Below are 27,298 nucleotides of genomic sequence, written 5' to 3'. Positions count from 1 at the left end.
GATAATACCACCTACCTAACAGGATTACTGTAAGTAAATAAATTTTATTTTAAAACCCATAACATAGTGGGGACTTCCCTGGTGGCTCAGACAGTAAAGAATCTGCCTGCAATGCAGGAGACATGGGTTTGATCCCTCGGTCAAGAAGATCCCCTGGAGAAGGGAATGGCAACTGACACTAATAGTCTTGCCTGGAGAATTCCATGGACAGAGGAGCCTGGCAGGCTATAGCCCATGGGGCCACAAAGACTCAGACATGACTGAGCTACTAACACTAACATAACTTCACCCAGTAGACTATCATATGGAAACTCTATTATTATAATTATTATTAAAAATAATTACAGCATTGGCTCAGATGGTAACGAATCTGCCTGCAATGCAGGAGACCCAGGTTCGATCCCTGGGTGGGGATGATCCCCTGGAGAAGGGAATGGCTACCCACTCCAGTATTCTTGCCTGGAGAATTCTATGGACAGAGGAGCCTGGTGGGCTACAGTCCTTAGGGTCGCAAAGAGTCGGACACAACTGAGTGACTGACACTGGAACAGGCCCCTAGATGATAACTAGGCCAAGAAGCTCAGGATCAGGAAGAGACTTGCCCAGTGATACACTATCTGCTTAGTGGCAGAGCCATAAACAAAAACCTCTTATCTTCTGCATCCTAGTCAATGGCTATTTTTTGTTTTTTTTTTTTCTTTCCTTCCCACTATATCATTCCAAGTGATTGGCTAGAGATGCTCTCCTCCCAAAGATAATGGTGAGATCACCCACATGGTTAGCAGTCTTCTCTTTCCAGTGCCAGCAATGAATAAGATTCTAAAACAGACGGGAAGACTACCTCCTACTCACTGTAAAAACTGCCCATACTTCCTCATCTGGTAGTTTTTCTCTCCTCTCTCTTCATGAAAATAGAAAGTTCAGTGTACATAACAAAGTTGAATCCACCTTGCTATTTCTACAGATGTTGGGACTTTAACTGTATCACTTCCCAAGAGAATCAAATGGTATACAGTAGCTTCACTATGATCAGAACAAACACAGCTGGGTTCCTAAATGGTGCAACTCCTCCAGTGCCTCTCCTGGGCTTTAGTTTTGCTATTGCTATTTTATTTCTTTAAGGAATGTTTATTGCACTCAGTTGACAAACATGAGTAAAGTTTCTAATTCTACAGACCAAAATACAGCCCCTCTTAAAAAGCAATATAGGTGAGGACAAAGTAACAACATTTGAGAAAGTAGATGGGAGGCAACATTTGAAATAATAGTTCCTCCCTCAAGCCAAGTTGGCATCTGAGTGGTAGCAGAATATGCCAATGATCAGTACTGAAATGGGTATTATTAAATCTGGGAATCCTAACTTAAGTGCCGTTAAAATAACTGAGGCTACTTACTTAAGTCCATTAAATAATCAGAAATTTGAATCTATTTATTCAGACTAGGATTCTTCATAGAATCAGATTAGAGCAGAATGAAATCTAGAGATTAGTCAGCCTTGTGGTTCTCAACTGTTTGAGGTACACAGACCCCCAAATCTGATTTGAGATATGTGTGCTCTCTTCTAAAAAAATCACATACACAAAACATTTTATATACAATTTCAGGGGTTTTGTGGATCCCCTGCAACCTGTCCAGTTAAAAGACCAATGTGGTAATCTACTCACCTCTTTGGACAGACAATCTACACTTCAGAAAGGTTAACTTGCTCAAGTTCCATTAAAAAAATAGCCCTAAATTTTAAAATGTGAATTAGACATAACAACTCTAATTTGCAATAGTCCCTTACATGAATGAGTGTATAGTGCTGTTTGGTTTAATATGCAATTTTATATATACAGCTTCATATTCTCCTAAATAAGATAGATTGGAAAAGAAGCTGCTCCATTTTATAGATGAGAACCCAAGGTTTAGAGATATTAAAGTTCCACCAACATGTGTTGAAAATCTATTATGTGCATCTACCCACCAACACTCAGTTAGGAGGCAGAGATAAAAAGATGGGCTCAAAGAAGATACTCGAGGGGCGTCAGTTCAGTGAAGGGGACAGAAATCCTCCTCCTTCATCCAAAGCACATCATTTCTAGTTTGGCCAGGTGGCAATAGTTGTAAAGAATCCACTTGCCAATGCAGGCGATACAGGAGACACGAGTTCGATCCCCGGGTTGGGACGATCCCCTGGACAAGGGCATGGCAACCCCCTCCAGTATTCTTGCCTGGAGAATCCCATGGACAGCGGAGCCTGGTGGGCTACAGTCTATGGGGTCACAAAGAGTCGGACATGACTGCAGTGACTTAGCACGCAGCACAGCACAGCATACAGGAAGGGAGCATGGAGCAGGCAGGCCTGAGCAAGGTGGCAGAGAGACCTGCAAGCTTGACAAAAGATCCGCGCTGGCTGCAGGTCCCAAAGCTAGAAGAATGACCAAGGTGGAACAGGAACCTATATGTTTGGGTCCTAAGGCTGGTATTTCCCCATGGGATGAGCTTCCCAAGGACTTTGAAATAAGATGAGGCTGAAAAATCATTCCTGGGAGCACAGCTTCAGTCACATCAGGAATAAATCCACCTAACTCTTCAATTTTCAATAAGTGTCGCTCTCAGTTAGTACATGCTCAGTACCTGTAAATCTGCTTTAGCACAGGAAAATTAATTAGCCGCTTCAACTTAAACATGAGATAATTAAGTACGTAAACCTGAAACAGTTTCTTCCTACGAGTGACCATGTTACTATACTCAAATGTTCTCCCTGCATGCTTTTCCATTTTCTAATCTTGCCTCCTTTGTGTTTTGCTTTGGCTCTAACTATTTCTCTTTTCTTTACTGTTATGCTGGTAATCAGGGCCTCTGAATGGCTGGGTAGAAAAAAAAAGAAAACAAAAGTGATTCTTAGAGAGCCCATACAACTGTATTCTAAGTACAAAGCCACATTTCTACTATAGTTTCACTGTCTGTATTAAAGATGTCTGGAAAAAGAATAATAAGTATGCAGTGGGGGTTGGTAATAGCTGCATGGGTTGACACAGAGAGGATTGTTCAGCTATATTTTAAATGTTTTTCTTCCTGTCTTCTCTCCCTGACCTCCCACTGCCAGTGGCCCATTCCCTCACCCTCCTCAATCCATCCCCTAAAATGTCCTGAGCACATTTGAATGATGAATTATTTCCCTTTTCAGAGTCTCTGGAGCTATATTTGTAGCACTGTATTTAATATGATTTGCAGTACACAAGTTTAATTTGAATATTGCTCATTTATCAGTACTGAGTATATTTTAAGTTTGTTGAATCCTTTATTTTTTTAATGACCTCTGGAGGACAAAATTTTCTGTGGGTAATATTATCACGATATAATGTAAGACACAGAAGAGTTTTGATTTATAAAATTGGCTTCCATATAATTTTTCAGCACAACATGGGTTCAATACCTGTGTCAGGAAGATCCTCTAGAGAAGGAAATGGCAACCCACTCGAGTATTCTTGCCTGCGAAATCCCATGGACAGAGGAGCCTGGTGGGCTACAGTCCATGGGGTGGCGAACAGTCAGACATGACTGATATGCACACACGCAAATATCTATTGTATCAAGTCAGACCTACCCACTAAAGGCCTAAATGCTAACACTAAACTTAATGATAATCATAAGTTTATCATACATTTGTATGACAACTAAAGCATTATCTTATTTGTGTCTCAAAACAATTTGAGATTTAGAAAAGACTAAGATTATCCCCATTTTACAGACAAAGAAAATGAGGCTCAAACAGGTTAAGTGGTTAGTTCAAGGTCACACAGCTTCCACATGACAGAAATGGAACAAGAAATTAAAGGTAAAAGTTTTTCACATATGCTTAAACCCCTAGGATAAAAATTATCACAGCTCTCTCACCTTGACTTAAAAGTGTTAACAACAGCTTGTGAAAAATGAAAAGCCTTGAAGGAAGGCAGAATAAAAATCTAAGAGACAATCACTGATCTTTTATCTTCTAGACTTCAAGCTGAATCAAGTTCTTAAAAAAAAACCAATAAAGCCCAGACATTTTCATCATAACAAAATAAATAATTCAGTCAGGCTTTAGAGGACTCCTGCATTATGATTGGCTATTTGATATATTTGTGACTTAGCCGCCACTAAACTGATTAAAGCTAACCTCATTGACGCAGTTATGTCGACAGAGCCTGTGACACTGACAGTTATGAATGGAAAGTGTAAATAACAATAAATAACCTGAAGCTTCCACATTTATTCCTAATGGAGGATTTAGCACTTTGAAAAGTCAAATGCCTGATAGGCTAAAAATTACAGCTTTGGTCTATCTGGCGCCAAAGAAACTATTGAAATTCATCACTGTCCTCTCTTTAGGAAGATCTCCACAGACCCTCGGGTTCTTCCAGGCAGACAGGCAACTTTGACTTAAAAACAAAACAACTCCAATTCTCTGAGCTGCAAGCAGCTGTAGAAATTATCTGGTCTAACCCCACATTTCATATATGAGAAAATGAACAAAGGCCCAGAGAAATGAAATTAATTGCCTAAGGTCATCCAGTGAGTCATGATGGAGTCAGAGCTACAAGCTGCTATCTTCTTATTCCCAGTCCAATGCTCTTGTCACTAGACCACACAACAGGGAGAAATCTCCACCCAGGATACACAGGCAGCCTGCCTGCCTCCCTCCCTCTCTCCCTCTCTCTCTCTCACACACACACACTTATATACACAGACATCAAATATGAATACTAATGGACCTATAAAGATAATTGAGTCCATATTCTCTGTGCTGAATTTCTATTGGTCTTAACAGAAACAGATCAAGGACTCTCAGATGTAAAATTATATGCAATTTTTCAAGTCCACCTCATGATTACCAATTAATGCCCTATTTTAAAGCATACCTGAAAATAACATGTACACTCTCTGCTTTATCACTAGCATTGCTTTTAATGAGTACAGTATGATTCCATTTTTGTAAGAAAATCTACATATGTGTATTTGAATATATGCAGAGAGAAAGCCAGAAAACTTATGGTCATCTCTAGGTGTTAGGATTCTGGGTGGTATTTATATTCTATTTTATATTTACCAATATTTACCAATTTTTCTTTCAAAACAAACACCTATAATTTATGTAATATCAACGGGATAGCAGAAAAGGAATAATATTAGAAATGTTACAATATTCAGACATATAAACTCTTGGTATTTTTCAGGTTCCAAAATAACTTCGCAACCTCAATGCATGGTCAACTAGGCTAATAACATAAAATATGCTCAATTAGAATTTCCTTCCCGGGAAACTAAAAAGCCTTTGAATCTGGTCATCATCCCTTTCCATGTGCACATTTGGTCTATAGAATATGGAAAGCAATTTATTAAGTTACTGTCCCCAGAGGGCCTCTCATCCAAATTTAGGAGTGGCTAGCTCAACAAGCAGGATGTTGTCCTAGAACATCTTCACTAAATTGATCTGATAAAGGAAAGGATAGTTTAAGTTAGTTAAGTGTGATTAACAACTACTTTCCAAGAATAACAAACATCAGCTAACATTTACTGAGCACTTGCTGTATACTAAGCACTATTCTAAGTTAAGTTTTACAAGCATCATATCATTTACTTCTCACAACAATTGTGTGTGTGCGGTTGGGTCCTATTATTTATTATCCCTGTTTAAGGAAATTGAGGCTTAGAGAGGTTAAGTGTGCTTCCCTAGGTAACAAGATTCAAGCTCAAAGTCAATTTGTTCCAGAATCTATTCTCTTAAACACTACACTACTTTTTATTCTTTTTTTCCATACCTGGAGTAACTCTAAATCACTGCTAATAAAGTGTTTCCAAGTAGAGTTTCTATCAGATTTGCTTTAATAAGCAAAGCTCATTATAATTAGCAGCCCCAATTAATGGGCTTGCTCAAGTCCTTCAAGCAAATTAAACATGCCTTCCTACAAATCTTCTATACACTATTAATTTGTTTAGCAGATTCTTTCGTAAACTTCAGTCCAAGTCAAATTATCACAATATTCAAATTAACAGAGCCAAAAGTTAATGAGAGTTCACTCTAGATCATTAATTTTTACAAAATATTTACCTCCTGCCTTGCCTTCACTTCTGCCATTTCAGCACTTAGTGCTACGCTTACAGTTACACTTACGGCGCTGTACAGACGTATGTCTGCATTATTATAGTTTCCATATAACGGGCTTCTGACCACTTTCAAATTAAAAAGGAAAAGCCCAACTGTGGTCCTGCTTTATTTGTGAGACATTTCTAACATAGTCTCTAAAGAACTATGCTTTAATAATTTGTTAAAAACCTAGTCTAATGCCAAATAAATATACAATATAAGAAAATGCCCAAGTTGACATACGTAATTAACACTTGCATTCAATGTTCTTAAACAGTCCTCTCTCTTGTTATGCCAAGTCTGATGGTCCAGAATTCTGGTGTCTAAATTAGTACCAGTCCACCCCACTCCCCAAACAAATAAGCATAATTAGACTGCTTCTGTCTAGCTTCTCTCTCCCATGTACATCATATAGGCAAAGCTTCAGATCAGTTCTGAGTTCCTTATTTTGACTAATACAGGTCACCTTCTCAACCCTCCCATGTTTACATTCACACAAAAGAAAAAATAACAAGAGTGCCACAAAACTTCAACTGGAAATGCTTGAAAATATAATCAGTGAACATAAAGCACATTGAAATCTCTTGAGGAAAAGTGTGTACAAACCATACCTTTAAAATATTGAATATTTCTATTAAAGTTTTAATACGCCTGCTATAGAAGATACGAGCAGAGAATTCGAGTTCAAGGAGTCCAGGTAAGTGTTTCCTCTAAATAGATTTTATGAGCAAAGAAATGACAGACCCCCATGTTTCTCTAACACTGTCGTGCCCACATTTTAACTAGGCCAAGAAAGAGAGGCCCTGTGTGGTATGGCTAACTACTTATGGGAGTGATTTTACCATACAACTATAGCAAATTTATTTCAGTTCCAGATATCACTTTCCCCATTAACTCAGGAGACCAAAGGAGCATAACCGCCTTCCTTTCATCCCTGTCAAACTCAGCAAGTTTCTCAGGAAGCAAATACTATTTAAATCATTTTCATAATTCTAAAATGCCTGTAAGACAAGCCCAGGGTCTAATTATGCCACTTAAATTTGTTGAAGATGTTTGGGTTTTTCTTTTTTTAATTTCAATACCGAAAGAGCCCAAGGGTTTAAAGCCCTAATAATCTAATAAACTTTGCTAAGTGAACATTGTAACAGATACGCCTGGATGGGATTTTGTAAATACCAGACAATTTCCCCTGATCTTTATCAGGGAAAAGAAGTCTAAATCTTTGGCAGGAAGAAATTAAATGTAGTGCAAAATAATAACATCTGGCCAGATTGTGTTTGTCAGAGTAGCAGCCCCTTTAGATGTCAGCCTGAAAAGTACTAAAATGAACTCTGAAGGGGGTGTGTGCAATTCTTTATGAGGCAATAGGAAAGGCTGCCGTGCTGCCACAGAATACTCGGGGTACAATTAACTCGCCAGAGTATGTCCCTACAGAGAATCGTTTCACATCAATGGAATTTGAAGCCTTATGCCAAATAAAATTTGGGGGCCATTCTTGAGGCATTTTGTTTATTTCTCCATTACTGTACAGATTCCTAACAGCACTTTCTATTTCTCAAAACCCTCTACGATCATTTTTATCACTTCATAAATCTTATTTTTATCTTCTACCTCCAAGGGAGACAGTGTGGCTCAATGAAAAGAGCAATGACTTTAAAGTTAGAAACTTAATGCTGCCACTTACTGGTTATGTGGCCTTGAGCAGATTGCTTAATGGCTCCGAACTCCAGCTTCCATGTCTGTGAAATGGGGATAATAATACCTAGCCATATCACTACCATAAGGAAGATTAATCAAAACTAGCACACAGTCTTTCAGTAAACTTAGTTAACCTTGCTTCTCCTTCATGTAAGTGACCCAGACGAGTTCAAATGTCTAACCTCACAAATGTCTAACCAGCTATCCAGAGGCCTCTGACCTTCAAGAAGGCTTAAGTTATGCAAGTATACACTATCTTCCCCTCCCATCAAAATACAAACAAAAGCCTTCAAGGTTATATTTGAAATAATATGTGTATCATTTAAGCCTCTTCTTCCACTATCACCCATCTCAACCATCTGGCAGAGATTGCCACAAAGAACATACTTTGTTTTTCTACTAATGATTACTTTGATGCATGAGATAGCTTAACTGTTTTTCCTCTGATTTTTTTAAGCTGGCATTTAGAGAGGGAGAATTCTGGTCATAATTTTTTTTAAGAGAAAGGTTTTCCTAATAAACAACTCTCTCCAGAATATGTACCACAAAACAATGCTCAACTGCTGATTTATCTGATAGGCCAGTGTGTCTGTTTCAAATGTTAATTGCTAGAAAGAGTACTGTTTTTCCAGTCCCCAAGGAATACGAGTGTGGACAGAAGGCTTTGGGTTTTCTCCCACCTACTGCTCTGTTGGACAGGAACAGGCACTTTGGCCTCACTGAATGAGTTTCTTTAGCTACCCTTCATGGGCTGGGCATGTGGGAGTAAACACGCATACTACTTCAAAGAATAGTTCCAGGGCCCATTTTCCCAGCTGGGAAGGTGGGAAGGATGCCCAGAATCCATGCTCCAGGCCCAGACTGGTGGCAGGCAACATTTCACCACCCTCCCAGGGCCTTTCCAGCTACCAGAGCACAGACTTCAGTGCAATTCTAGACCAAGATTATATCCTAGTAAATGGTCAGAAAGGTCTCAGATCCACAGGGGAAAAAAGGCAATGCTGATAGCAGTACTATAAACAGGAACTCATTCAGACTAATGGTCAGTGTCAAAGATAACTGCATAACAACAACAATAATCCTTTAAACTTTTCAAAGCATTTTTATATACATTACCTCTTTTGGTCCTCAAAAGCTCCGGCAAGTTGGTAGATCCGGTGTCATCACACACATAAGAAAACAAATTCAGACACTTTAAATTACTTACCAATTTTTACACAGCTACTGTCAGAATAGGAAATAGAACATATTTTTGATTCATCTAAGGCTATCATCAATTAGGCAAAATCCAAAGGCTATATTGAAAGCCTAAGAAAGATATTGATACATTTGACTGGAAGTGTTTTTAAAGCACCATAAAAAATGAATATTGAATTAACAAATCCGTAAAATCAATATAACATATAAAATGGGTTATCATCCTGAATATATAAAGAGCTCTTAAAAATCAATAAGAAAAGGGCATTTCAATAAGAACAATGAATAGCTAAAATTTTTTAAAGATGAAAAATATTAATGAGAAAAATTACAAAATAAAAAGTACAAATGATCAACAAAGTTTCCTGATAAGAAAAGAGTACTATTTCTTCACCTAAACTGGGGTTATTCTATAAGGGCAAATGGTCAGGAAAATGGACGTTCATACATTGCTAGGAAGAGTGAGAAGAGATACAACTTGATGGAAATCAAATAGGCAATAAATGTGAGAAACTTTAAAAACTGCATAAGCCCCTGACCCAGCAATTCCAGTTCCAGGAATTTATCCTAAGGAAATAAAGATATGCATAAATACTTACTTACACGGACATTATTTTACTATGGTCTACTGAAAGCAACCTAAATCTCTAACAATAGAGAGAGTTGGATTAATAACATGAGAAAATAGCATGACTAAGTACTAGGTAACCTCTAAATATTCTATTACTATTATATTATACAAATATTTACATGGAAAGATGGTTATATTGCATTGCTTGAAAGAGCAGTGTAATCCATTTTTTAAATATATACATACCTATACCTGTACAATACTGAACAAAAGTATGTTAAATCATATACTAAAACATTAATAGTAGTTATCTTCTGGGGGATAGAATGTGGGTCATTTTATTTCCTACTGTTTCATTTCTTTGTGTTTTTTTTTTCATTTTATCTAATAAACATGTATATTCATTTGTATACTAAAAACTTATTTAAAAAAAAAGAATATTCTCAAACAAAGTTTGCTGTATTACTTTAAAGTGCCCACAGTCATCAAGAATGACATATAAGAGTGTATCTGGAAAAGGTGATCAATGCCACCATTCTTGTTATTCTTGGTCACAAGATGTACATCTTTGGCTTTGCACTTTGTTCACAGTTCTCTGTGAAGAGGTTAGGCTGGAGGAAAAGACCAGCCAGGGAATGGTGAGGCTAGATGCAGAGGCTAAGGCTCAGGTAAACATAAGACATTCTATCTCAGTGGGAAAGCATCAATCCACTATCTAGACTTTTAAGATCTTACATCTGAGTAGACTTCAAAACCTAGGAATAAATGCTGTAGGCAATAGCTTATACTTTTCTGTCCATCTGGTCATCGTGGTAGTGATTACAGAGGAAGTGGAAGAGACAGTAACCTGCTTCTATTAATATTATTTTAATTATGTGTATATGTGTATGTTTCTGAAACATTTACTGAGTGTCCGCTATCTCATTGGGGGATACAGGGTTGAGGTAGAATACACATCAGCCCCACCTTCAGAGAGGTTATTCTCTAGTAAAGGAGATTCATGTTAATAAAATAACCATCATATATCACTATCAACTCGGTAAGTGCTAGAAAGAAAGAACATAGGATCCCAGGAGAGGGAATACAGTAGAACTTGGTCTAATCTGATAATAACATTTCAGTTAATCAAGTCCAGTACTAATGCTAAAGAACTTCAACCAAAGGAGGGAAGTAAGATAAACATCCTTATTTCATCATTTTTGTTCTCTTTCCTCTCCTAATCAACCCGATGAAATCAGAGTCTGCCATTACTACTTAGATCGAGAGGCTACATTAACTCATTCAGACCACTAGGGGACTATGGAGAAAACATATACTCTTTTTAGTCTTAAGTATACACATACACACAGAGAAAGAATGAAAACACACAGAAACGCTATTTTCTGAAAACATAGTTTTCTCTGAATGACAAGATTATGAGTGGGTATATTAGAGCATTGTATATTAATTAAATGATATTATAACATGAAAAGCATTTTTAATGTATATGTGCCAGGTATGTGACATTCAATACTGCAAAGCAGGTATTATATTTCATACACAATTATGCTTATAAATGTGTGAGAAGGAATAACAAAAACAATGGCTACCATGCATTTGGTTCCTATAGACCAACACAGAGCTGAGTTCTTCCATCCTCACTGGATTTAACCCTCTTTAATTCATGGCTCAGAGAGAAATGACTTGCCCTTGGTTACAAAGAGAGGAGGTAGGAGAGCTGGGACTTAGATTCCAGTCTACCTGAAGCCAAAGCGCATGCCCGTCTCATTACACCCCCACCTCTTGCTTCTTGCCTAGGTGTTTTGCCCTTTCCAAAGGGATAACTACTTTCCAAAGGGCTAGCTAGAAGTCCAGAAAGACTTGTACCTAGTAGGCAATTAATACTGTTTAAAGTTTAGTTTAAATTTACGGAAAGATGTGTACTGATTTACCTAACTCCCTCACTGGCCCTTCTCTTTGATCAAGAGCAACATCTGTCTGGAGAATTCATACAGGCAATCTCTTCCAAGAATCTCTGCCCTCTGGTTGAAATTAATCTCTTCCAACCCCACAGCCCCATACAGAGGTGAATTTCCTATGAAGTTAATGAAACAAACTACAGGGACCCGCACTTGCAAGCCTCCTTCTAGAAGAACCACAGGCAATTTGTTTTTGTACATTTGTCTCCTTTTTCTAAGAGGGCCTTCAAATTCTGTAACCTTTGAGCCTTAAAAAACCTGGATCCACTCCTAACCACTGTAGAGAAACCTGCTAACATTTTCCTTACTGAATTTCTCATAGGATGCCTTGTACCCAAATTACTCATGTACAAAAGTCTTGGTTTCTGAAATTTGAGCTATTTGAAAGTAGGCATGAAGTAGTTTTTATCTTTGAATTCCCTATACCTGCCTGCCTTCAGACATGCTAGATATTTGCTCAACAAATGTTACTTAGTTAAATATAATAGAATTCCCATGCAAGAAAGCTAGAACTGGGGAGATTGTCCTTGACCATGAAACAAAATACCCAGTGGCTATAAAACACATGGTGATTAAGGGCACAGGCTCTGGAGCTGTATGTCCAGGGTTCAACTCCTGTCTGCTCCATTTATTTATTGGCTATGCAACTTTAGACAAGTTACTTAATCTCTCTAAGCCTCTACTTCCTCAGCAATGAAATGAGGTTAATAATAAATAGTACCAACTTTGCGGGTTCGTGCGAGGTCTAAATGAGATAATATAAGTAAAACACTGTAGAACAGGAAATTTTTCATTCATCTTTCACTGACTTAAATACATATTCAGACAGGAGGTTTGTGATTCTTACTGCAAGCCTTCAATTTCCCTCCTCCACACCAGCCCCACATCTCCTCCCTCTGCCACCTAGACTCATTCAAACCTAGCCCAAGTGATCCCAGAGCCTGCCATCTTGAACTCACACTCCACTGCTGAACTGAGAAGCAAGGGAGGAGACTAAAGACATGAAACCCAGTTCAGCTTTTGCAGGTGGCCTGGATGTGAGCTGATGGAGCCTGAAACTAAAATCAGAGAAACAGAGCTACAAGGCAATGGTATGTGATTAATGAGATGACTGAGACCTAGGGAAGGCAAAGGGGAACAGAATGTGGGAAAAAGATGGAAGTATGAAAGAAGAAGCAAGACCTGATGACTGAATGAAAGAGCAGACAGCAAAAGGAGGAGTACCACGGTGTGCAGCAGCCCCTGGAAGCATCTCACAGTCAATAGAAGGAAAGGTATTTTTCATTTCTGTGATACCACTTCCAGCTTAAAGGCAAATTGTTTGTACCTCCACTCGATTGACAGGAGAATTCAAATCTCTGGAACATATGCTTCATTACTCCGCTATCAGGTAGTACAACTCAGTGAGACAGAAAGAGGAGGAGGAACATATGTTTTCAGAAAGTAAACAAATCCCAGTAGGGGAGGGGAGGGAGTAATCACTCCAAGCAAAAGTGGTATTTTTCCTGGAAGCTTCTAGAGGGCAGGGATAATTTCCTTTAATTTGCTTTGTCAGGCCCACTAGTGAGAAGGTGGGCAGTGATGAAGGCAGCTCCAGGGGGAAATTCAGAACCAAGGGGCACAGGCTGGGGTAAAGGGTTAATCTACATAATCTCCTCACCCCACTATTGGCCCAAGAACAGTCCCCACCTGCCCACTGATTCCTATTTCTAAGCTCCTTTTATTAAACGGTTTTCAGTCTAATGACTGACTTCTAAATCAACAGAGGACACAGGAAAGGTTTACAACTCTACCCACACCCCCCGCCCCCCAGAACTGTTTCTGGCTCTGCTACAGCCACAGAATTTTGAAATTGAATTAAATCCAAAAAATTCTTAGTTTAAAACCAAAATAACTTTAAACGCCCAGTTTCCGATTGTTTTTCCAATAGTACTAATAATTAATCACATTTTTTTAAACTTTATAACCAAAATATCTCTTTGAGTCAACACCATAAAAGTTCACTAATTAAAGCCAGCATCTTCTGGCCTCTGATGAGAAATTCACCCTTTTATAATGGGATTACTAGAGCTTTGCTGTACAGATGAGTGGTTTGATTAATAATTTACATTTTTGAGGATATATAACCTCACTCATGGTCATGGTCTGCGTTCCTAAAATTCTCCGATTCAGTTTAATGTTATTACATTTGGTCCTGGCAAATGAATTATGTCCTGATTAGACATCAGTGTAATTATTCTCTCCTGTATGTTGTTTTTGAAAAAGAAAGGGTTGTGACAGAATGGCCCGCAGTTTGTGCTGAGGAGTCACTGCAGCTCAGCATGGGGAGGAGAACTGTCAGACTAGGCAGCAGGAAAAAATGTGTGAAATGGAGAAAAATTGCTCAGTACTCACTTAAAACCCCCACCACATTATAAAAACTAAATTAACAAATGATTGAATCTCAAAAACATGTTTATCAACATTCAAGCAATTATTTAGTCACATATTAACTGTGAAGGAAAAAAGCTTTGCTTGAATAATGTCCCTAAACAGTTATTTCAAGCAGAATAACTGGAGAAATTGCTCTGAGCTGATGGAAAAGGGTGTTCTAACCAAGGACAATTTTATTTAGGGGGGAGTGGGAGAGACAGGAATCTGACAGGAAAAAAAAAAAAAGAGCAGATGGAAATGGAAAATAAGGGAGCAGAGAAAGAAAAGAAGCGCAAAGCACTGCCCCTGCGCCATTCATCTCTTCCATGGAGAGCAGGTAGGAGAAAGCCTTCCAACACTGGATGAAGACAGCGCTTTTCTTCTCTCTGCTCTGGTAGAATGGACCAGAAAATGCAACGAAAACATGACCTGAACACAACAATGCCTTTGTGATCTAGCCTCTCATTTGTAGGGGCCTTCTGAGAAGATTTCAGAAGCTTAAAAAAGGATTGCTCAAGGAAATACTGGCATTTCAAACAACACAGCTTCATATCTATGAATGCATAAGATAAACCTCTCTTTCAAAGGGCCCTTTGCCTAAGTGCTGTTTCACCTGTGCACTGGAGTTGCTTCAGCATCACCTACACTTGGCAAAAGTTGTTAAATTACATCAGGAACTCCAGCTTTATCTAGGTTACTGTCTGCAATGGTAATGCATCATTTATCTGGCCCATGTGGGGTGAAGCAGCCACAAAAATGAACTGTCTAGATAATATTGCATGTATATAGTGTTTTACAGTTTTCAAGACAGTTTCACATATATTACCTCTACTCCTGATGGAAGCAGGACTGTAATTATTGTCTCCATTTTGCAGATAAGAAAATTGAGGCTATTAGAGTCTAAGTAACCACTCAAAGTCATAAAGCCCATAAACATAGAACCAAAATTTAGATTTTTCTGACTCCAAGTCCAGCGTGTCCTCCTTTGCCTTTCAGCACCAAAAATATTTTTAGCCATTCAAAATGGAAATATTCAGGGGAAAAAAATGAACATGACTTGATCTTTCCTTATCAATTCATAGCCATCACTAGGGACATTAGTTGTTGGATCTACTATAACCTAGGGGCTATGAGGCACGTAGCAATAGAACCCTCTATAAGATGCTCCCAGCTGCCACATTCAATGAGTGCTTGAGTCACTTTTATGTCCTCTACTCTTACTGTCACTCGTTAACTTCTTGCTCCTCATATGTACTTTCCTCTGGTAGTCTTTCAAAAAAACGCTTCTAGTTAACTGTTTATTTACTAGTGACTAGAAAACTAGAAAATCAAGTTTGTAAAGACTGTGCATAAATGCAGAACAGTAGTAGGCTCTGAACAAGGACCCAGGAGCTCTCAGATGAGTCAACTACATAACCAGGAGCTTCATTTTAGGTGCACAGAGATGTTTTCTGCTTACCCACCATTTCTCCTCTCTGATAGAGAGACTTCCAGTTGTGAGAGAGGCAACTTCCAGAAAAGCAAAGTGTTGCTACATTCTGAAGAGTATTCTCACTCCAAGTCAGGGGAAACTTGGGGAAGATTGGAATCCTCTAGCATACAGGAAAAACCTGGACACACCCCAAATATTTCCTGATGCTGTGTGTGTGCTAAGTCACTTCAGCTGTGTCCAACTCTTTATGACCCCATGGACTGCATCCTGCCAGGTTCCTCAGTCCATGGGATTCTCCATGCAAGACTACTAGAGTGGGTTGCCATGCCCTCCTCCAGGGGATCTTCCCGTACAAGTTTAAAATTCTACAAAGAAAGCAGAACTCAAGGCTTGAAAATAGATAGGTGGTGGAGAAATGATGAAAAATTCAGAATTCTATCCCATTTTTCTTCTCAAGGACCACAAATCCTACTTCTTAATTTTGTTTTACCTCAAGCACACTAAGAACAAGGAAAACCATGTCACATGATGGCTTGGATAAAGCTGGGCATCATTGAGTTTCCTCATCTGTAAAATGGAGACGATTACAGTATGAACTTCATAGGGCTGCTGGGAAAATTGAATGAGAGATAATTATGTAAAAGTAAGCATCATATAGTAGACACTTAAACTGTTACTATCGCTACTATTATTATCATTATCATCATCATCCTCCTCATTATTAGGTAGTGGAGAAGAAAAAAAGAAAAGGAAATCTACTTTAAGTGAAGGGGTTTTTCAAAAAGAATTAATTAAGCAGAAACAAAAAACGATTGTGCTGCCCCATTTTACTTAGCACATCAAAGTAAATTAAATTTAGGAAACGAGGCAATGCAAAGATTGAAAATAAAGAACAACTTTTTTAATGCTTCAATCATTATCAAAACAACATTAGCAGTAGAGCATTCCAACCACTGTAGCAAAGGGCCCCAGGCTCATTTATGAGGGCAAAGGCTTCCTGCAAAAGAAGACATAAACTCCAAATCGAGGCAGTAAGGATTGCTCGTGGAACTGTGCACACATTTGCAGAACGCACTCACTACTTAATACCCCCAATGTGTGAAGGAATCCTAAATACATTGTGGATGTAGGCCAAGATCAAGATGCACCTTCTTCAACTTCATGTGGTGAAAACAGCTCACATCAAATTTCACAGGAGTGAAGTATTGGAGCAATTTTCTCAATAAATTGTTCTACCAGAATCTTGGGGACGGGGTGTATTTTAGAGAAAAAGCAACTGTGCTCCCAATTTAAATTAATTGGAATACTAAATAGTTATAAGAAAAAAAAGGGAGATACTTTTTTTCTCAATAATTAATACTACATCATCTTGTAGCAGTCCCTAATTGTAGTCTTATCTCTCCAAACAAGGGGACAATCATACAAAAAGGATTTGGGGCAATGTCTCTACAAGCATAGTATAATTGCCTTGAGGTCTAGGACCATGTTTTATTTTTTTCTTTTGGGTTTTTTTTTTATTTTAAGAAAAAATAAGCAGGAAAGGAGTAAGAAGACAGAATGAAACAGATATTAAATGAGTCCACATGGTGGCAAGGCACCAGCCTTGAGAAGGTGGCAGCAGTAATGAGTTTACACATCAGTTGTCTCCAGGTACCTTGGCTAGGGTTGTCCTGCCTGTCCCCACAATTTGAGAAATGATGTGTGTGTGTGTGTGTGTATGTGTTTGTGTGTGTGTGTGTAAGAGAGAGAGAGAGGAGAGAGAGGACAACTAATAAATAGGTATTGTCCCCCCCGCCATCTATTCACATGACAAATGTTCAACTTCCATTCTAAAGCAGCCGTGGTTGGAAGCTAATCCAAAATCTTGTCAAAACTTTCTCTCCTACTCTTGCGCTGTTCCAGAAGTAGAAAACCCAACATGCAAAATGCAGAACTGGATGGAGATATGAATACTGGCATGCAAGGTCCTCAGATGGGCAGCTGGCATCAGCTTACTCCGCACTACAATACCAGTGTGATCACGCCACCACCCCACTCCAGCCAGGAAAAGGTAGCAAGATAACATCTGTGAGCTTGGTTTCTCTGGGAATGAAACAAATCACAAATACTACATTCTAGAAAGGCACCTTGACACCCTACAGAGTAAGATTCAGCCTTACTTCAACTCGATTGTCGGTGTCACAACACTTCTTATCACCCCACTTTCACCCAACGGATCAGCTCCAAAACTAATCTGAGAAGTACATGAATGGTACATGTATTTTTAAAATGAGCTTAAATTATTCATTCTTTTGCCAAATTGTTAGTCTCAACAAACTCTTCACAAGAGTCTGACTGCATAAATAGCTTTAACAAATACTTCAAGCTTCTGTATTATACTTCATATAATCAGCCCAATGTCCCCTGAGGCTTTGACCCAAGGAACTGTTGTGAATGTATGTTTTATTAGATAATTTGAATAATTTTCGTAGCTAATTCTAAGTATTTCGTTACAATAGACAAAATAAGCTATAATCAGCCCACCTTACAATTCAAACAGGTTAATTCTTATAAAGGTACCATAAATCAAAAGATTTTGAATGTCAAGTAGTCAGAAGTGGTTTTCTTTTTCACCTGACCCCAATTCTCTCCTTGTGGGACAAGAAGGCAGCTCATTCCATCTGCTTAAGGAAGGATAGAAGAAACCTCCAATATCCATAATTAACTTTCCTTCACAGAAAGTGGTGTAATGAAGCAGCTAAAAGCAAACGCTTGGCGAGTCAGGCTGTCTAGGTTCAAATCCTACTTTCCCCATTTATTAGTTGTGTGACCTTGGGCAAGTTACTTAACCACTCTGTGCCTTGAGTTTTCATCCATAAAATGGGGAAACTAATAATACTGCTTACTTCAAAGGGTTTCCAGTGAGGATCAAATGAGTTAATATATGTAAAACACCGCCAAGATTACCTAGCACGTAGCGCTACACACATATTTGCTATCACCACTATCGCTCCTAGCTATCCTTTATACACACACATAGTAAGTACTGAGACTCAGAAAGAGAGGAAAGATAGCCACTCACACAGATGAGAAAATGTGGAGCCATTAAGCCAGTTTCTCCGTCTTAAATGAAAATAGTCCCAGTGGTCAGAAAGAGTTTGTGCATGTTCCACAAATATCCAACTAACTTGTGCAGAAGTAAAATTTTGTGTTTTAAACAAGTTTAATGGGATGGTGGAGAAAAAGTACCATTTACTCTTTCTTCAGATATTTACATCCTTTCCATACAGGTAAACAGGATGTCCTTGGACAATGATTTTTGACAATACCCACCTTCCCAAAGATTGTAATGTGGCTTCTCTAAAAACCATGTTTTTCCTTTACCAGAATCTCTCACTGGGAGGTTTTTATATCAAGCATTAATACTGGAATGGTAATTTCTAAATTATACTTAGCATGTGAAAAGCCCAGTGCCCAAAGAATGATGCCATTACACAGCACGTCTCAAACGATGCCCAGAACTCACCTTGGAAAACTGCAGCATTCTGAATAATTAAGAACTTGAGCTCCATACTTGCAGACTGAAGCAGTTGTTCCATGTTCAATCGGGCTGTTAGTTGATACTTCTCTTCCATCTTTCTTGAGCAGCATGTTGGACCCTTGGGGAGACACACTTGCAAATCTGATCCTGAAACAAATAAGTTTTTCATGTTTCAGTAAGCAGAATGTCACACACACAAGGCAAATAGAGCAAAACAATGCATTTCTTTTAAAATACAGTAAAATCTTGATGATTTAAAATTATAGTTTATCTTAAATAATCCCTGATTTCTCCCAGTTATCCTTATGACTGAATCTTTTTGAATAACCATGAGAACTTATTGCCTAGGTTTGACTCATAAATTCTGCATAAACTAATTTATAGCACAAAGTATACATCATTGAACACCAATATTTAATTTGCCTGTTAAAAGATCAGTCTTCACTCCTACAATTTCTTTTTCATGACTATAATTTATGAATGAGAACACAATCAGGAAGCAATTTTCAAACTTCCAGTTATGATTTCCAAGTGAAATGTATGTCTGGCCAATCCCATGCTGCTAACATTAGCATACAGACAATCACCAAAATGCCTTACAACCCCAACAATTCTAGCTCTATCACAAATGCCAAACTCTCGTTCCTCTGAATTTGAGCCACCTCTTCACCACCTCCCAAAGGATGCAGAATGCTTTTTTATTTTTGTATCTTGATAAAGATTTTCCAAATGAATCATCTTCTCGATTATTCCAAAATTAGGGAATCAGAACCTTTTCTTCTCAGTCCTTATTCAATGTGACACTTTGCAGTCCTCACAGCAAACCAATCCCTATTTAAAATTCTCCCCATCCCTTGCTTTAGTGAACCTACTCTGAGCCCACACATCCCCATACACCCACATACACCCCCCTACTGCTATGGCTATTCTTATCTGTCTTTTCTTGCTTCCTATTCTTCTGCCTAACACATAAATGTTGTTGACTCCCTTTCTTATTCTCCATCTCTCTCAACCCTGATGATCTGATATAACTCCTATGACTGCTGAACTCTCTAATCCTGACTTTACCTCTCTTCTCTGCTCCCAAATCCCACATTTTCAAACTACTCTATGGGAATCTCAAATTCAGCATACCCCAAACTGAATTCAATATATCCCAGAAGCACAAACACAAAGTCTCCTGTATTCTGTATCTCAGTTAACAATTACCATCTACCATGTTTCTCAATGATAAAAATCCCTTTTGCTGCTTTCTGCTCTTCACTGGTGACTCAACACATTCCTGTATCCCTGGAAGTCATCAGTATGTAAAAGCAAATTGAAGCCATGGAAGTTAAGAGTCATTCAACAAATGTTTTATTGGGTATCCACTATGTGCCAAGCACTGTGGATATACAGCAGTCCTGTAACAACCCTGCCCCTGTGGAGCTTATATTCTGGGAGACAACAAACTGCATATGTAAGGTCAAGTAGTGATAAATGCTACAGACTAAAAAAAAACTAAGTAAAGGGAAAACAAACTGTGGTATATACATACAATGGAATACTACTCAGTCATAAAAAGAAATTAACTATTGATACATATCACCACACGGATGAACCCCTAAAACAATATGCTAGGTGAAAGAAAGCTGATTTTAATATTACCTACTGTATGGTGATTGCAGCCATGAAATTAAAAGACACTTATTCCTTGGAAGGAAAGTTATGACCAACCTAGATAGCATATTCAAAAGCAAAGACATTACTTTGCCGACTAAGGTCCGTCTAGTCAAGGCTATGGTTTTTCCAGTGGTCATGTATGATGTGAGAGTTGAACTGTGAAGAAAGCTGAGGGCCGAAGAATTGATGCTTTTGAACTGTGGTGTTGGAGAAGACTCTTGAGAGTCCCTTGGACTGCAAGGAGATCCAACCAGTCCATCCTAAAGGAGATCAGTCCTAGGTGTTCATTGGAAGGACTGATGCTAAATGTGAAACGCCAATATTTTGGCCACTTCATGCAAAGAGTTGACTCACTGGAAAAGACTCTGATGCTGGGAGAGATTGGGGGCAGGAGGAGAAGGGGACAACAGAGGATGAGATGGCTGGATGGCATCACCGACTCGACAGACATGAGTTTGGGTAAACTCCGGGAGTTTGTGATGGACAGGGAGGCCTGGCATGCTGCGATTCATGGGGTTGCAAAGAGTCGGACACGACTGCGCGACTGAACTGAACTGAACTGTACGGTTCCATCTAGAAAGTGAACATTCATAGTGACAGAAAGCAGTTCAGTGGTTGTTGGGAGAGACGGAGGGCAAGGAGAGGGTGAGAGTGAGGAAATTTGGGAGAGTGATTGGTTTGTTCATTATTTTGATTGTGATGACTGTTTCATGGCTGTAGGCATACGTCAAATTGTCAAAGGGTACCCTTAAAATATTTGTGGTATGTCAATTAAACTTCAATAAAGCTGCTGTTTTTTTAATGTTTAAGAAACAAACTAAGGGACATAGGGAATGTAGTGGCTGCAGGGATGACTCTATTTATATAGGGTAATCAGGGATGGTTTCTTTCACAAGGTGATGTTTGAGGAGAAGCGAGAAACAGGAGGGAGTCCCATGATTTTATATCCTCTACCAGTACTAGCAAATATTAGGGCTCAATGAATATTTAAGTCTAATCCCCTTCTTCTGTAATTCCTGTTTTACTCAAACTTTCCCTTCAATAAGCATTTGTTGAGCTCCTTCTGTAGTGGCCATAACATGGGCATCTCAGCCCTCCTGCTGCAGGGTGTATAACTGACTAACGACCCCAGCTGCTGCACTCTGCATTCACTGCCATGTTATACCTATGCCACAATCCTTAGGGGCTGCTCCCAGCCAATGTCTGAGCATGGCAAAGTTGCTGACAGGCATTTGGCTTGAGGACTCCCCAGCGACCTTGACAAAACTTCCTTAAAACTGCCCTGCAGTTTACATTCTTTCTACTCAATCCTCCTTCCTTCCCTCTCTCCTCTACAGGGGTCAGATCTACACCACAGTCAAATGGCTTCTCCAGCATCCTTCAATTCCCTGATCATTTCCTTCCCCAGTGTTTCCCCCAATAAATTTCTTGCACATCTAGTTGACATCTGCTTCTCAGAGGACCTAGGCTAACACCTCTTCTATGTGCCAAGCACTGTGCTACACAGGTACAGCTTTCAACAAGAGAAATGTGGACAGTCTAAAGGGGTTAAGAGAGGAATACCTAGTGCATATAAATGAGTGCAATAAAGCAACATCATTAGCTAGGTTGACAAAACATGTATATGGGATATCCCCCAGAGGGGGGACACCCCCAAAGTTCTATGAAGTGGTTGGCAAAGTAACCTAAGTACATGTGTGTTCAGTCATGTTCAACTCTTTGCAAACCCATGGGTTGTAGCCCACCAGGCTCCTCTGTCCATGGGATTCTCCAGGCAAGAATACTGGAGTGGGTTGCCATTCCCTTCTCCAGGGGATCTCCCCAACCCAGGGATCGAACCCATGTTTCTGGCATCTCCTGCATTGGCAGGCCAGTTCTTTACCATTGTGCCACCTGGGAAGCCCTGGCAAAGTAAAGTTTCATAATAAACATCAAATCTTACTGAAGTGAGGCTAGAAAGCATATTCAGACTTTTTTTTAATATTTATTTTTTATTTAGCTACGCTGGGTCTTAATTGCTGCACGCAGGATCTTCCATCTTCATTGCAGCATGTGGGATCTAGTTCTCTGACGAGGGATTCAACCTGGGCCCCCTGCACTGGGAGTGCAGAGTCTTAGCCACTGGACCACCAAGGAAGTCTTCATATTCAGACATTTTAGACAGCTTTTCCCCACCTGAGGTGTTGTTTTCGGTGGAGGGGATTAATTAGCCATAAGTTATCGGAAAATTGATTATTACAATGTCTCATTTCCCTATGAATTCCAGTTAATCATGGCCTTAATGTATGTGCTCAAGTTTTGTTAATTTAGGAATGAAATTAATCAAGTTCAACCTCACATGACATCACTGTTGGAGTTCACAGTATTGACTCCAACCTCTCCACTTTCCCCTCCTCAAGGGAGCTGCTGACAAAAGTAGTGAAGGAGAGCACAGATAACATGTATCACCGAACCTAATCCAGCACTGCGATTTATAGTACTGGATGGAAAGGTGATATTTAATGTGTCAAAATACAATTTGGGGTCTGGAGACACAGAGTTCAGATTTATCTCCTATATATGTCAATCTCATATACAAGCCTTAAACCAATTTTAAATAGGGCCTAAGCTCAAAGGCTTTATTATTATCTTCAGAAAAAAAGAAAAAAAAAACAGAGCTCTCTAGCTCATGGTGTTCTTTCTATATGAAGTTACAAAATGTAATGCTTTTCTAAAAGCAGAAACTGATGCAGTTTACTGGACCAAGAAAGGAAAGAGTCCCCTTGGGGACATGTGATTAATCTAGAGTTAAACAAGGGTAGTTGAGACTGATGTGTAGATATGAAAAATCCTACATAGCAGGCAATTTCCGTATACCAAGTTCCTGTCCATTTAGCAAGGTTTAATTTATTTTCTTAGTAAGTTGATACCTAAGTAATGTGTGTTCAAAATACCTTTATTTGCACACACTCTTAAAATTAAACGTTATAGATAAACTCTTTGTGTTTCTAAACTGGTGTTTCATCACTGGTGAAGATTTCCAGTTTTCAAGAATAGTGGAGTTTATTGGGAAGGGTGGCTGTTAGTACTGCTTTTCTCCCACCAGCTCTAACCAGTGGGAGTCATAAAATAATAGGGCTCATAGTTTTTCTTTGTAAAGTGCCCTGAGCGCCTTACTATAAGGTAACAAACTGCCATTCGATGTAACAACAGAAGCCCAGGAATGGCTCTTTAAATTACCATGACCCCAATTTGGTTTGCCTTAATATGATAATTCACAAAGTAACTTACAGCAGCATAGGGGTAACCGTTCCCGGAGTTGATCAAGTCTCATCATTGTACAGACTCCCACTACCTCAAGAATTTGTTTAGCCAAAATCTTTAAAGGACTAAAATCTTAAATGAGAAGTTATGGGAAAACATGTCAGATGTCATGAAGAAAGGTACTTATTATATCCAAATATAAGAAATGTATATATAGCAATATTTATCCTCCCTCCAACTTATCACTGCCTGGTTAATCAATAAACCAGTGCAATTGATCTGGGGGCTAAGAGTGAGCTATAGATTTGAGGAAATAAAACATCTCTAAACTGAAAAGAAATCAGGATTTCCAAACCACGAAGGAGAGAAATAAATGCCAAAGGGAAAAACATTTTCTTTTAAGTAAATTTCATATAACACACAGGCCAGGTTAAAATAAGCCTCAGCACATGATAGCAGAAGGAACAGTGGGCCAGGAGAGCTAGACATACCTAAATTAAATGACAACAATGAAATATAACCATTTTAATGCATGAACAAGCACAGGAAAGAAACAAGACAGAAAGAATGCACAAAACAGAAAGAAATACAGAAAGAATTTAGAGAGGAATCCTCATCAACAAAACAAAGAATTACTCTGGAAACCAAATGCCAAGTGGGATGAATAAAAAGTAAAGCCCAGGGCAGATGACTAAGGAGGCACACTGAGAACTGGTACACACTTGTGTGAATAAAAGCAGAAAGGCCAATTCAAAATAAGATGCAACCTACAAAAGACATAGTAAGTAGCAAAGCATTCTTTAAGTATGTCAGGAACAAAAGAAGGTTAAGGGGAAAGAGCTCCTTTATTAGGTGGGAAAGAAAAGTAATCGCGGGCCACACTCGTCAAAGAGGTGCGCATTTTTTTTGTAAAAATGGAATTCAGCTGGGAAACGGGACTAGAGACAAGCAGTATAGCCTGGGATGGAGATAAGGAGAAGACTTAGCAATTGACTATTCAAATGAGTCACAAAGGTTCAACTCTTTAGGGCTTAATAACTTGCATTCCCAGATGCTTAAAAAAAAAATTAAAGTCATTATGGGGCTGCTAGTTCCCATTTATTTTGGAGGATTAAAAAGTACCTTCATACTATAATCTCCTCTCCTAGATTTTGAGTTCCTGAAGAGCAGAGAATGACTCCCATCTCCTTTGGGATGCTCTGTCGATCTCAGCCAGCCCTGTGCATGTACCGGTGATTAATGAGGGCTGCAGACTGAGAGTGCTAGTAAAGAACTTTCTGTCTGATCGAAAAAGGAGAAGTGGAGATAGACAACCCTGAAAATGTTACATCTGTATGCTTAACTTTGATCTTTGAAAAATATTATAAAAAAACCATAAAAATCAATTTCCAAACACCTTGAAGATTCACAACTAGATGCTTCACTTGAAGGAACTATGAAGTAATTTATTTCTAGTTATTTTGAGACAATGTCTTGCTTGCACATTGGGTCCAGCTCTGGGTCTTCCAACTGAGAAGAGATATTTGAGTTATGGAAGCTCTTCTCTGGAGGAGTATTCTCATGTGTATCCAAGCTGGGCACCTTTACCAGTTGTTTCCCCTTCCAGAGGCTAAATCACAAGAGGTCCACAGCAGGCTCCCTCCTGTGCACTCTTGTGTAAAGGGATCTCTTAGGTTTGGCTACCTATGGCCTTGCACTCTTTTATTTCTTTATCTGGCTGTGCTGGGTCTTAGTTACATTCAGGATCTCTAGCTGCAGCATACAAACCTTCATTGTGGCATGTGGAATCTAGTTCCCTGACTAAGGACTGAACCCGGGCCCCCTGCATTGGGAGCATGGAGTCTTAAGCTACTGGACCAGCAGTGAAGTTCCCCAGCCTTACCTTCTTGGCCCATAACACAGACTCTTTACTTCGGGCCTAGTTCTTGGTCTTTCTTTGGCTCCAATCAAAGACTTGACATTTTAGACTGCTCTGGATTCCCTTAGCCACCTCTGCCAGTACCAGGACGTCAGCACCACATTCACTTGGAGACCCCATTCCAGGCCTGAGCCTGGTCTCTAATTGGAAGGGGACAGTGAACACTGTGTATGAGGCTGTCTAAATGCATCTGTTCTATTGGATTTTATTCTAAGTCAGTAAGTTTTAACGGCCTTACATCATTGTAAGACACTAGTAGGCAGGAAGGAGCAAAACACTTATGGCCCCTCTGGTCAAGTAGTTTACAATTTAGTCCTAAGCCCCACCACTTACCAGCTTGCAAGAGAAGATGGATTATTTAACCTATACATGGTTTTTCAATCCTTATTATCAACAGCACTTACCCTGCCAAATTGTTATAAGGACTGAGTAACACTATGTATATGAAGCTCTTAGCCTACTTGGTACAAGGTAAATATTCAATATATGTTAAGTAAAATTAAAATAAACAAAAAATAAATTCATGCTAAGAGACCAGACTTTCACACACAAAAATAGCTAGAGAACAGTTAAAGCTGATATATGGTTAGGTGAAAAAATATGCAGTATATTTTCTGAGGGAATGGAAATAGTCTATATTTTAATCGGGGTGGTAGTTACATGGGTATATAAATTTGTCAAAACTCAGTAAATTCTTCACTCCAAATGTACTTTGTTATTTGTAAATTATATTTCAATACAGTTGATTTTTTAAAATATGAAATATAGACAACATTTGCTATATAAGTAAATGCTCACCAGAGGCTCTAGAGGTCAGAGACTTCCAAGAGGAGGTGGGGCTTAAAGCTAAACAGTCAAAGATGAGGCCAATGGGCAAAATGTGTTTGGCACCAGTGGAATAGTGGGGTAAGACTAACCTGTCTGGAGAAAAGCTAGAATCTGGGGTGTAGCTAGCTTACCAGACAAGAGGGGCCAGAGTCTGAAAGGCCTGGAATGGAGTTAAAAGACTATGAGCTTGACTGTACAGACAATAAAGAACCCCGGTTGAGTCTCAAGCAGAGGCATAATATGATGAAGGGTGCTTTCTAGGAAGATTAGTCTTAAAGCTTGAAATTGGGATATGGGCGAAATAACCCCTCAAGGTCACTTCCAGCCCTCTGATGCTCTAATTACCTTTATTATATTCTACATGTTGGTTATTTTACTACACTGCAATTTTAGCTAATGACCATAAATTGTCAAAAATCACATTTGAAAACACACTAAAGAACAGAAGAAATATTAATGTGGACCTTTATCCTCATACTTTTCTAAAAGCAGATAGAACATATTCAAACATCAACAGAAGAGAATAAATCGTCAGGGCTCAGTAACAATGAAAATTGAAATCTTTTCTATATATATATGTGTGTGTGTATGTGTGTGTGTGTGATGATTTGACATATTTTATTGCCAATGTCTGCTTTATGAACAGCAGATTTTTTTAGCTAACAAAGGTATGTTGTGCTAAAAATAATAATGCAATATTACCATTAAAGTAATATTAAGCAAAGAAATGAATGATATCCAAAACTG

General features: G+C 38.9%; 1 protein-coding gene across 1 annotated transcript in view; it reads right to left on the bottom strand.

Moving 5' to 3' along the window:
- Nucleotides 1-27,298, bottom strand: part of GPC3 (glypican 3) — a 456,698-nt gene that overhangs the window by 405,231 nt on the left and 24,169 nt on the right. Inside the window, exon 2 of the mRNA XM_070290721.1 lies at nt 18,886-19,047. Coding sequence (XP_070146822.1) covers nt 18,886-19,047 — 162 coding nt within the window. The remainder of the gene's footprint in view (nt 1-18,885; nt 19,048-27,298) is intronic.

The sequence above is a fragment of the Ovis canadensis genome, chromosome X (assembly GCF_042477335.2).
Source record: "Ovis canadensis isolate MfBH-ARS-UI-01 breed Bighorn chromosome X, ARS-UI_OviCan_v2, whole genome shotgun sequence".
NCBI lineage: Eukaryota > Metazoa > Chordata > Mammalia > Artiodactyla > Bovidae > Ovis > Ovis canadensis.
The sequence above is the reverse complement of the archived record's forward strand: the minus strand, read 5'-3'. Positions and strand labels throughout refer to the sequence as shown.